Genomic DNA, 13716 nt, shown 5'->3' on the forward strand with positions numbered 1-13716 from the left:
GATTAGAGGAGGTCAGAACATGTGGCCTCCTTGCCGTTTTTGCAGGCACTATGCTACCAGAGCTCCTGTCTAACACTAAGGAGATGATTAAACAAATTAAGATTTATTTATTTGATAAAATATTATGATGTCGTTAAATTTTTTTCTAAAAAAGTACAAGATTGTGAAATTATTAAAAAAATTTTCTCAGTGCTTCTTATTTACCTTTGGTTGGAACGTGAACATTAACAATTTTTTTAACCATTTGAATTTCTTCTTCATCACTTTCTGGTTTCTCCCTTTTAAGAGCCTCTGTCTTTCATAGTTACTTCTTTTTGCACACCCCTCTTCTTTAACTCCTCAGCAGCTCTTTTTTCTCCCTTCCCTCATCTCTTCCCTTACAGCTTGCTCTTGTTTCCCTGTCTCTCCCACCAGTAATACCTTAATTGACTACTCTGTTATACTGGATAATATATAACAAAAATATATTTTTATTTATTAATAAGGACTTTTTATTTCAACTCTTAATTTTTAAAAACTGTAGCTTTGTTGCTTAAAAACTAAAGTAGTCTTCTAAAATTAAGTGGCTCTTTTTCCTTCTGACAGTGACAAGAACTCAAAAGGTGCTTAGCTACAATCCACAAAAATGACATACTAAGGTAGCATCCCACCTCATTCCTTGACATGTCGAGCTATGATTTTAATATTAGTGTGCTGTCTTTCACAGATAATGAAAGGAAACAAGAAAAGATTTCCTGGTGCCCAAAAATATGGAGGCTGGATCATAGATAACTGCCCTTTTACGAGAGAACTGTGGATAGCCTTAACTGAGAAAGGACTTTTACCTGATTTAATCATCTGTTTATCTGATGTGGAAAACAATGGTTGGTAAATATTTGTCATTTATATCTTGAAATGAAATGTCTATTGCTGACAATATGTTTGGTTAAAATAAAGGACAGATACAAATGCCACCCCAGCAATTCCTGCATGTGCAAAATGAGGCTTCCATTCACTGAATAGGTGGCAAGGGATAGTGTCCAGGATCACTGGAAGTTCTATAAGTCTTTTATAATATGATTTTTCTTTGAAGCTGAGAATTTAACACATCCTCTTGGTCAGCAGCTGTAGCTTCTAAAGAACAATATAAACACATTCCTCATTTATCGACATGGTTAGGTTCCAAAGACCTGGTCATTATGAGAAAATTGGCATTATGCAAAAATGGAGGATGACCACATCAGATCATATAATGGAGGATGACTGTGTTACATAACTGCCAAACCACTCATAATCATGGCCCAGCCAAGTTGATACATAACCCTAGCCACCACAGCCAGCATTACTGTTGCCTAGCACCTCACCACTCATTACTACCAGACATATATCATTAATGTGCAAAATAGTTAGATAGTACATTTTTTACTATTGTCATAAATGTGAAATGTCAGGTGATGAGATAGTCAATAATTGAGGAGGTTTATAAGGCTAATGGGGAAAGACTATACTTACGAATGCTGTATTTTTTGTGTGTAATGTACCCATGTAAATAATGCTCACATGCATATAGCTTGCATAGCATGCATAGGAAACTAATGTGCAAAGGGGTTGCACAGTTTGCAAAAAAATGTATAACATGCGTGTTATCTGCAAAAAATATGATAGTTCTTCCTTTCAAGTGGGAAAAAATAAGTACATGAAGATAACAGAGCTCAATTTTAATTATTCTGTTACTTTCCCACCTAAGAAAATATATTTGAAGTGAGTTTGCAGAGGGAGGATACTAATGTAATATATTTCTTTTTTTAATGATTTAGTTATTACCATGCCAGAATATACTTTTTAAAACTATATATTTATATAGTTTTAGTTGGAATTAGAAATACCATGTGACCCAGCAATCCCATTACTAGGTATATATCCTAAAGAAGTGAGAGCCAGGACATGAACAGATATATGCACATCCATGTTTATCACGGCACTATTTACAATAGCAAAAAGAAGGAAACAACCTAGGTGCCCATCAACGGAAGAATGGACAACCAAACTATGGTAAATACACACAATGGAATACTATTTGACACTAAAGAAAAATGGAGAATCTTCAAAACACTGCATGTGGATGAACGTGGAAGACATTATGCTGAGTGAAATAAGTCAATCACAGAAGGACAAAGATTGTATTGGATCATTATTGTAAAAAGTCAAGGAAATGTTTATATGTGGAATGAAACTTTCTTAGTTGGTTACCAAGGGAGGGAAAGGAACACTGCTAGATGGGTAGAGCCAAATATTGATTTGGGTGAAGGGAAGGGCAATATACCATATGTGAGTGATCAACATGGTGGCATTGGTGAAGAGAGACACACAGAGGTACATGGGGGGTACAGACAACAAAGATGAACCCTTTCACACATACAATACTATGTTGTCAGTGATGACAAGCATTGATCTATGAGTAAATAGATGGATGGACAGACTGAATGATCAGGTATGTCTAGTGTGCCCATGACCATGTATAGGGTTGGAAGGCAAAGTGAAAAAAAAAAAACCTATATATTAATATATTTTTAATAACTTAAAGACTGGCCTTTTTTTAGATAAATACTTTGTTGTTGTTGTTTGCCACTGAGTCGGCCCCGACTCATAGTGACCCCTCCTTGGGTTTCCGAGGCAGTATCACTATGGAAGTAGGATTGCCCAACCTTCCTTCCGAGGAGTGGCTGGTGGGTTTGAACCGCTAGCCTTCTGGTGAGCAGTCAAGTGCCTTAGGTACTACGCTACCAGAGCTCCTAGATAAATACTTAGAGGAAAGTATATTTGGATGTATGTAGAAAAAAATTTATCATTGTTAACTTGCAAAAATGTATCTCACTCTATTTTATATAGCTTCAGAAATAATATTATTCCCTTTATCTGTATTTCAGGAAAATGCTTACTTAATAGATTGTATTTAGAGAATAAATCAGAAGTTGACACTAAGATTTTAGAGAGATTACTAAATGACCTATGGGAGAAAAAAAAAGAGGAAGAAGCATCAAGGTAAAATCTACCTCGTATAACAAAGGTGGCAGTATCTTTTATGGGTGTTAAATATCTATTTACTATTTATAATAATGTAATGCCTTTTATATCAAAACAATACTCCTAGTTAGAGCTAAGAAAAACAGTAATTTCCCCAATACTTCTAGAATGTCTAAATTGCACAGTTGTCAATGCTTTCATAGCTCCCATCAAACTTATTCTAAATCAAATATTTACTCTCAAAAAAACAAAACAAAACCCACTGCCACTAAGTCAATTCTGACTCATAACAACCCTCTTGGGTTTACTAGGCAGTAAATCTTTATGGAAGTAGATTGCCCCATCTTCCTTTCGTGGAGTGGCTGGTGGGTTTGAACCTCCAGCCTTCTGGTTAGCAATCAAATGCCTTATACACTGTGCTACCATAGCTCCATTTACTCTCAAAAGGCACTGTAAAATAAATAAAGCACACGTTGTTGGTGCCGCCGAGTCATCTCTGACTCATAGCAACCCTATGTATAGCAGAACAAAACACTGCCCAGTCCTGTGCCGCCACACGATCCTTGCTATACCTGAGCCCATCATTGTAGCCACTGTGTCAATCCATCTTGATGAGGCCCTTTCCGTTTTTTATTGACCCTCCACTTTACCAAGCCATGATATCCTTCTTCAAGGAATGATCCCTTCTTACAACATAACCAAAGTAAGTAAGACGAAGTCTGGCCATTCTCTCTTCCAAGGAGCATTGTGGCTGCACTTCCTCCAGAACAGATTTATTAGTTTTTTACCAATCCATGGTACTTTCAGCATTCTTCGCCAACACCACAACTCAAAAGCATCGACTCTTCTTTGGTCTTCCTTATTCATCGTCCAGCTCTCACATGCATATGAGGCGATTGAAAATACTGTGCCACACATAAGATATATTTTTTCCCGTATTTATATATGTACATAAGATATATTTTTTTTCTCATATTTATCTGTAACTTGAATGATTTTGTTAACTAGTGTCCGTAAATTGAAGAAGCAATATATTTGAAAGTACACTTGTGGTAAGACTAAAATTCAGAGCACAGGAAAAGACCAATTAACAAATGTATTAATATTGCTTCTTTTCTAGATTCAGCTCATAATTAGTTATTTACACTTGACTTTAAGGGCTTATTCTCTAATCTGGATGCTATGAAGAACTTTTAAAAATGTGAGCATAGACTTCCAGTAAGATGGCAGAATAGGCAGACAAGCTGCACAGACCCTTTTCAGCAAAGAGAAACCAATTGGCAGAGATACAGAAGATAATCCTGGAGCCCTGAGCTTTGAAAGGAACTATACAGAAGTGGATTAGGCACCAACTAGTGGAAAAACCTGAATGAAAACAGTGAGTGCAGAGATGGTCAGAGCTGCACACTGTCAGCTAGTCTGATGGCACTAACAGCCTAAATATTTCCAAGTAGTGTTGGGACCTGAGAATTGACCTAAAGATCAGCCCTAGTTGGCAAGAGCTGCAGGGACGATGATGTAGGTGGCCTGTGACTACAAAGGGAAACAGCAAGGAGGGAGACAACCTCAGCAAGGAGGGAGACAGCCTGAGCTGTGGACTTTTGGCTGTCTGGAGGGCAAAGCCATTTTGTTTGTGTACAAGCAGTGGCCATTTTGGATATTTAAAGTGACAGATTCTCATTCAGGTACCAGGGACCTAAGATTTTGTATAATTTCTAATTTTTCATTTATTTTGTCATTTTGTTCTTGTATTGTCTTTCAAAATTGTTCTAGGGTTTTCTCTGTGTTTTCAACAACTTTGTTAGTGTTTTCCTTGATCTGTCTCTCAATCTGTTGAAGGTACCTACATATAATTCTTTTGAATTCCTAATCAGGGAGTTCCAATGCTGCTTCTTGCTCAGAGATGTGTTTTGGGTCTGCATCCTGGTCCCTTGTTTCTCCTGGTTTATCTTGTTTCTTTGTGTGGACTCTGATGCACTGTTGTCTCTGAGACATTGTGATGTTTTTGTGTTTATATTTAATTGGTGATTGTATGTTGGAGTGACTTGCCCACGATTTTCATCTTCATTAGATGTTGTCTATGTAAGCAGAGTACTGTGCTCCTGTGTTCACTAGATGGCAGCATTCATACCTTCACCACCTGTCTCCTTTCCCATTGCCAGCTTTCCATATGTCCCTGCCGTCCTTGGCAAACAGAGCCTATTCTTAGGTCCTTGGAATCCGAGTGAGAATGCTGTCAGTTTAAATATCCAAAATGGTCACCACTTGTAAACATTCAAAATGGCTGCATCCTCGGTCACTTTAAATATCCAAAATGGCCACTGCTTGTAAAAAATCAAAATGGGTCCACCATCTGGACAGCTGAAAGTCCACAGCTCAGGTTGTTTCCCTCCTTGCTGTTTCCCTTCCTAGTCATAGGCCACCAGCACAGTTGTCCCTACAGCACCTGGTGACCAGGGATGATCTTTAGGTCAATTCTCAGGTCCCAATGCCACTTGGAAATATTCAGGCTGTCGGTCCCATCAGAGTAGCTGAAAGTCCACTGTTCCAACTGTCTCTATACTCACTGTTTCCATTCAGGTTTTTCTACTAGTTGGTGCCAAATCCACTTCTGTATACTTCCTTTCAAAGCTCAGGGCTCCAGGATTATCTTCTGTATCTCTGTCAATTGGTTTCCCTTTTCTTTGTTGAAGAGGGTCTGTGTAGCTTGTCTGCCTGTTCCACCATCTTATCAGAAGTCTACCATCCTCACTTCTAAGGAGTATTCTGGCTGTATTTCATCCAAAACTGATTTGTTCTTTCTTCTGGCAGTCATGCTATATTTAATATTCTTCACAACATCACAATCCAAAGGCATCAACTCTTCTTTGGTCTTCCTTATTCATTGTTCAGTTTTTCCATGCATATGAGGTGATTGAAAATACTATGGCTTATATAGTAGTATGCCTATTTCTGAGGTCCAAATTCTTAAATATAGAATTTATAGGTCAAAAATAATACATTAAATTTTGATATATATTACTTTTCTCCATCATTTTACTAACCTTCATTATAGCTGTCTTAACCCTTATAAGGCAAGTTTAGGAGTTCAACTCCAATAAAAAGCAGATTCTTTTCAGATATTTAAGCATCCTTACTCCAAGTCTCTTTAAATTTCATCATTACTGTATTAAAAAGAAAATAAGAGGGTATTTTACTGGCCACAAAGATAAAATTACAAATGTTCTATTTGCTCAATATAGAAAATTTGGAAAATGCCAAAGAAAAGCTAAAGAAAATTGAATACACCCATAATTCCACTATCTAGAGATAATTACCATTGACAGTTTGATTAGTTTTCTTCTAGTCTCTTTCTCCTCATTTATATTGTTAAATATAAAATTAAAAGTCTATTATTGTTATGTTTGTTGGAAAGTCTATTATACATACCAGTATATTCTACTTTTTAAAAAATGTTTGTATATATATACATGGATGGCACACGACCAGGCAGTCTTTCGTTCTTTTGTGCACAGGGTCACTATGAGTCGGAGCCAACTTGACAGCACCTAGCAACAGCAACATATATATGCATATATAAGTATATGCTACTTTTTTCACTTAACATTATATTGTGAATATTTCTCATTTAATCAGAAAGAAAAATGCTACAACTCCTCCCATTTGCCTTTTCAATTTATAGTTAAGTAATCCGTTATTGGTTTGAATAGGTTTCCTAACTAATAGCTAAGGCTTTTCAAACTATAATACTATAGTTTTTCTTATATGAAAAGAAAAAAACAACTGAGTAAATAAAAAATTTACTTTGATTGTAAAGTAAAAAGCATAATGAATATTATAAACAGTTTACTCTTTATTTTTATATAAGCCCTTAGTCTAATAATATCTTCAGATGTCTGAATTTGCAAAGATAATTAAATTTGGGACCTTTTCCTTTCAGAACAGCTGCAGAAGAAGAATTGAAAGTAGAAGAAGAAAATCAAAGGATGTTGGAAGTTTTGAATGTGAAAACAAAAGGCAAGCTAAGATTGATATATGATTAATAATGTGTCATTTAAGTTTCATGTTGTTACTGCAAGCAGCTGCAGCATTTTGAGTAAATTATAGGCAGAAGACCAGATTTCCCAGTTTGCTCATAGCGATGCAGGTTTACATCTATGGTCCTGGGTACTTGTGGTCCTGCTTTCATTTTCTGAAGTGTCTCAATATGGTGACCAGAGTTAATGGATTCACAGGAAAAAGACTCCGGACACAGATACTCGCTTGTGCACTTGCTAAGATGGGCACCCATGGAGCAGCATGTGCAGCATCTAAAAAATGGTTTTCCCTTGTCACTGGGTGACACATTGCTGGTAGAATTACATCTATTAACAGGATCTTTCAGGAGTTGCAAAAAACAACCAAACCCCTTGTTCTGGTTCCCTAGTGCCGCTCTGACAAGAAATATACCACAAATGGGATGGCTTTAACAAACAGGAGTTTATTTTTACAGTTTAGAGGCTTTAAGTCCAAGTTCAAGTGCCAGGCTCTAGGGGCTAGGTGAAAGTCCCTCAACCTTGGGGTCCAGCTCTGCCTCCTGCCCCTGGCCCATTGGAGCTCGAGGTATTTCTTCACTCAGACAGCTGCTGGATGCTGAGGCTGAGAAGCCCCAAGGTTGGCAAGGAAAAAGGCACAGTCCCGATGTTACCAAACCACACGGCAGGCCATTAACTTAAGTCCACTGTAAGTCCCAAGGTTGGCAGAGCATAGCAGGCTGCTGAGCAATGACACAGCTATATGTAAGGTCCAAGCGTGCCATAGGCTAGAGACCATTCTCAAAGGTTCTCCTTATACACAGGAAGCATACTGCAACCCAAGGGCAGCTACTCAGCTGCTTGTGGTAGATCCCACCACGGAGTTGATTGCCAGTCTCATCATGGGGAATAACTACCACCAGCTGCCCAGCCACTCCACCAGGCCCAGCCAAGTTGACACACAAACATAACTACCACACTCCTGCTAAACCCGTTGTCTTTATTCTTAGACTGCCACTTCAATTCCAAAAGAACTTACTCTAACAATTTATTTTAAGGTTGGAGTTTGTAACTCTTGGTCCATGGATAAAATTAATGGCTCTATGAACCCAAATAGGAGCTCTGGTAGCATAATGTCTAAGGCAGTTGACTGCTAACCAGAAGGCTGGCAGTTCAAATCCACCAGCCACCCCTCAGAAGGTTGGGCAATCTACTTCCGTAGTGATACTGCCTCATAAACCCAAGGAGGGGTCGCTATGAGTCAGGTCCAACTCAACGGCACATAATAACAACATGAACCCGAATGGGAAAATAATTACATCTTTATTCTCATTAAAGTTTAACTGAAATTTACATTCCTTTCAACTATTAGTATGACATAATAGTATTAGTAATTCCTTGACTTTGACACCAGCAGAAATAAAAAATGTTTTCATATCATATTACAGCTTTAGATATCTTGAAATATTATTTACATGTATCACTGTTGCAGAACTATGGTAGTTATTAAACCAACTGCTCATTCCTGTTATTTAATGCATTAATAAAGAAACACAAATTTCCTTTTTTTTGATATTTTGATAATTGTACTTCAATATAATTGGTTTATACATTTTATTTTATGGGTTTAAAAGTATTACTATTCTAAGAAGGGCTCCATAAATTTCACCAAACTGCCAAAGGAATCCATGGCTCAAAAGAGTGAGAAATATTTGTCTTGGTTTTCTATTTCTATGCAAGAAAACACCCCAAAATTTAGTAGTATGCAACAATCACCATTTTATCATGCACACAACTTGTAGGTCAGACTTTAAGTAGACACAGTTGTAAAAATGGGGTGGCAACGGCATCTTACCTCCTCTAATTTAATGTGGGGAGAGACAATCACCATCAGTATCAGCCCAAGGCTGATTCCTGTGAGGTGGAGGTCAGACATACCTCCTCTCTCCAACCTTCTCACCAGTTCTGACACCAGCCTTCCCTCCCATGGCACTCTACTTCTCTGCTGGGTTCAATAATTTGGTGCAGTGGCCACACAGAACTAATAGATAATACTCATGATTATGGGGTTTATTAGGGAAGTTGTTGTTAGATGCCATTGAGTTGGTTTCAACTCATAGCAACCCTATAGAGAACAGAACAAAACACTGCACCATGCTCATAATCATTGTGATTCCTGAGCCCATTATCACAGCCACTGTGTTAATGCATTTTGTTGAGGGTCTTCCCCTTTTTTGCTGACCCTCTTCTTTACCAAGCATGATATCCATCTCCAGGAACTGGCCCCTTTTGACAACATGACCAAAGTATGAGCGACAAAGTGTGTCCATTCTTGCTTCTAAGGAGCGTTCTGGCTGTGCTTCCCCTAAGATAGATTAGTTCATTCTTCTAGCAGTCCATGGTACATTCAATATTATTTGTCAACACCACAATTCAAATGCATCAGTACTTCTGCAGTATTCCTTATTCATTATTCAGCTCTCACATGCATATGAAGTTATTGAAAGTAACATGACTTGGGTCAGGGGCACCTTACTCTTCAAAGCAACATCTTTGCTCTTAAACACTTTAAAAAGGTCTTTTGCAGCAGATTTGCCTAGTGCAATGCGTCATTTGATTTCCTGACTGCTGCTTCCAGGGGCATTGATTATGGATCCAAGTGAAATCTTTTCTCCATTTATCATGATGTTGCCTATTGGTCCAGTTGTGACCAACTACTGATTAGGGAAGTAACAGGTTATAATTCAGAATCAGAAATGGCTCAGGATTCAGTTAAGTCAAGACAGCTTCTCAGCTGTGCGCACAGACACAGGCTGTCCCTCACCTTCACAGCCCTTGGCTGCTCATCTCCTCAGGCCTCTTAGGCCTCTTGGATCGTTTGGGCCTCTTAGCAACCCTGCCTCTGCCCAGCTCAGGCAAGTGTAACAAAGCTCCACCAATAAGTGCCCAAAGGCACCTCACTCTGCAAGTGAGCCTCCTGCCTGAAGACACTCAGATTTCTTGCTCCATGGACCAGGAAGCCCACCACACCATCTCCTGCCAGTCTTCTGGTTCTGTTGCTTCTTCTACCACCATCTCTCTGCCACTGCTTCTCATCATCTCTTACCATCTCAAGTGTTACAGCTTTCTCTCTCTTCTGGATCAAGGGGGTTCTCAACACCAGGATCCTGGGTCCAAAGGACACACTCCACTCCTAGCTCTTCTTTCTTGATGGTAGTGAGGTTCTGCCTTCTTCTTGCCTCTGGGATGGCTCATTTTAAGCCTAGTAGGATGACAGAACTGACCAATCCCCTTAATAAGTCCCGTATACATTATTTGTATGGTTCTACCCCCATAAGGATGTCCTGCACCTTATTTTTAGCAAGCTGTCCAATCCCCTTGGTGGGCCACAAGCACCTTATTTGCATACATCCACATAATCATCTGGTGGAAGTTACAAGATCACTGTGAGAAAGGCCATATAAAAATGATCCGTCACACCACACAGTGATAACAGCTGATGTCTGCTTCCCGAGGACCTCCGTTCTGGCTGTGAATGGGCCACCCTGGAAGTGATCCTCCACCCCCCGTCGAGCCTTCATATGACTGCAGCCCCAGATGACATCTTCACTACAATTTCATGAGACATCTCAAACCACCCAGCTAAGCCACTCCAAAATTTCTGACCCACATAAACTCCAAAGACTACATATGGATTAACTTAGTGATTACCACTAAGTTTTTGGGTAATTTATTATGAAATGAATACCATACATAATTAACATCAACTTAACAGATAGTACAAGAATCTTAGAACACTTTTTGTTACTTTCCTGAATTAAATGGTACACATATAATCCATTAGAGTTGTACAAAAAAATATTAGAATATTTTCTATTTTTCTATATCATTAGATAAATTCTTTTTAATGTATGTTTCCAAATTTTACTGAAGCAGATTGCTGCATATTTCCCCCATGAAGTGGCTGGTGGGTTTGAACTGCTGACTTTTTGGTTAGCAGGCAAGGGTGCCACAGGGCTCCTCAATATGGATAAGAATACAATTTATAAATCTACATATATTGCAGGCACATGGTAGAATTATATATTTATTATAAGAGATGCTCAGTTGAAAGATTCAGGCTTCTGGTACAGAGCATATAACTTTATCCCAAATCCTTACAGATCACCAAATCTTAGAGTGGTTCATCAACAGTTACATAAAATTTGAGGTTATGCTTCTTAAATATATATTTCAAATAAATATATATTGATAAACAGATACTATTACTTATATTTTTAATCAGCTATACTACTTCCAGAGTGATACCACCTCGAAAACCCAAGGAGGGGTCGCTATGAGTCGGGTCTGACTCAACAGCACATAACAACAACAACAACATACAAAAACCTACTGTCTTTTATATATATATATGAAATCTACCCTGTTGTTGTTGTTAGGTGCCACGGAGTTGGTTCTTACTCACAGTGACCCCATGGACAGCAGAACAAAACACTGTGCATCCCTGCACCTTCCTGACAATTCATTGCTGTGCTTGAGCCCATCATTGCAGCTACTGTGTCAGCCTATCTCTTTGAGGATCTTCCTCTTTTTTGCTCAGCTGCTACCAAGCATGATGTCCTTCTCCAGGGACTAGTCCCTCCTGATAACATGTCCAAAGTACAAGAGGCAAATTCTTCCCAACTCACTTCTAAGGAGCATTCCAGCTGTACTTTCTCCAAGACAGATTTGTTCATTCTTCAGGCAGTCCATAATGTATTCAATATTCTTCACCAAAACCATAATTCAGAGGCATCAATTCTTCTCTAACCATTCTTTGAAATCTTCTGTTTAGCTCTTTTACTTCATCATTTCTTCCATTCACTTTAGCTACTGTACATTCAATAGCAAGTTTCAGAGTCTCATCTGACAACCATTTTGGTCTTTTCTTACTTTCCTGTCTTTTTAATGATCTTTTGCTTTCTTCATATATCATGTTCTTGATGTCATAGCACAACTCATCTGGTCTTCAGTCATTAGTGTTTAATGCATCAAATCTTTTCTTAAGATAGGCTCTAAATTGAAGTGAGATATAATCAGGATCGTATTTTGGCTCTCATGGACTGGGGCTGCCCGATAGAAATACAATGCAAGCCACATATGTAACTATACCTTTTCTGGTAACCACGTTTTAAAAAGTAAAAAGAAAAAGATGAAATCAATTATAATATATTTAACTTATCCCACTGTATCCAAAATACTATTTCAACATGGAATCAATATAAAAAGCATTAATGACATAGCTTACATTCAAGTTTTATACCAAAAGTTGTCAAAATCCATTGTGTATTTTAGACTTGTAGCTACTCTCAATTTGGACTAGCCACATTTCAAATGTTCAATAACCACATATTGCTAGTGGCCACCTATCACACAGTGCAGTTCTAGCCATTCCTTTATTGAATGGGCATTTGGGCTATTTCCAGTTTTTTACTGTTACAATATTTGAGACTACAGTAAACATTTCTTCTGTTAGGCTGGCGCTCCCATAGTACTCTGAGCAGATCATCATCATCTTTACCACTACATTTTTTTCTTACTTATTTTTTTAAAATGCATTTTACTGAAATGTAGTTTATGTACAGTGAAATAAACAAAACTAAAGTGACATGGGTCAATGCATTTTTCTTTTTCGCAGTGTTCCCTCCCCTCCCCTCCCACCTCTGGCAACCAACAAAGGTTTCTTTCCATATATAAACCTTTCCTTGACCCTCTACAACAATGAACTAATACTATATTTGTCCTTCTGTGATTGACTTATGTCATTCAGCATAATGTCCTCCAAGTTCATCCATATTATGCGATGTTTCTTTAGTGCTGCATAGCATTCCATTATGTGTATGTACCATAGTTTGGTCATCCACTCTTCTGCTATAAATCTTAGCGATAAGTCCCTTGCCAGATACGTAATTATCAGCAAATATGAATTTGTTGCTGTCATTTTTGTCATGTGCTTTTTCATTGTGTCGATTTCTTTGTTCCATATAATTTTCTATTCTGAGCTCATATTGTTTATGAGTCATGTTATCACTTCCTTCATTGCTATTGTTTTAGTATTTGCTGAATATTTATGCTGGTCCTCTTTTTTGATGTGAAGGTTTATCATTTTCCTTTGAAGTTACCCTGTGATTTATACTTTTCTTCCTAAGTTTAGAACAGTCCATTCTATCTTGTAGTTGTCTTGACTTCCCTACTATCTAGAAGTTCTGTAATGACACAGATTTTTCCCTCTTTTTGGTTTGTAGTTGTCCTCATTTGTCGGTTGGTGTCTCTGGTTCCCTGTTTACATGTAGGCTTACTTACTTTGGATATTTCCATAGCTGGGTTGCTTTCTGAGTTATATCATCATGTGTGTTAATGGTCAGTTGTTGTTGGCCATTACTACTCTGTCCAAAGGGCTCCTTTTAGCATCTCTTGTAAGATTGGTCTGGTTTTAACAAATTCCCTTAATTTCTGCTTATCTGGAGATGTCCTAATTTTGCCATCATATTTGAGGTACAGTTCTGCTGGGTACATAATTCTTGGTTGGAAATTTTTCTCTTTCAGGGTTTTATATATACCATCACATTGTCTTCTTGTCTGCATGGTTTCTGTCAAGAAATCTGAGCTTAGTCTTATTGGTTGCCCCTTATAGGTAACTTTCCATCTTTCCCACGCTGCT

At 38.1% G+C, this 13716-nt stretch overlaps 1 protein-coding gene across 1 annotated transcript in view; it reads left to right on the forward strand.

Moving 5' to 3' along the window:
• AK9 (adenylate kinase 9) overlaps positions 1-13716 on the forward strand; it is a 178447-nt gene that overhangs the window by 83087 nt on the left and 81644 nt on the right. The window contains exons 15-17 of the mRNA XM_007940858.2: positions 707-863; positions 2907-3021; positions 6944-7020. Coding sequence (XP_007939049.1) covers positions 707-863; positions 2907-3021; positions 6944-7020 — 349 coding nt within the window. The remainder of the gene's footprint in view (positions 1-706; positions 864-2906; positions 3022-6943; positions 7021-13716) is intronic.

Source organism: Orycteropus afer, unplaced genomic scaffold, assembly GCF_000298275.1.
Source record: "Orycteropus afer afer isolate SDZICR_OR568_19922 unplaced genomic scaffold, OryAfe1.0 scaffold00072, whole genome shotgun sequence".
In the NCBI taxonomy this organism is placed as follows: Eukaryota; Metazoa; Chordata; class Mammalia; order Tubulidentata; family Orycteropodidae; genus Orycteropus; species Orycteropus afer.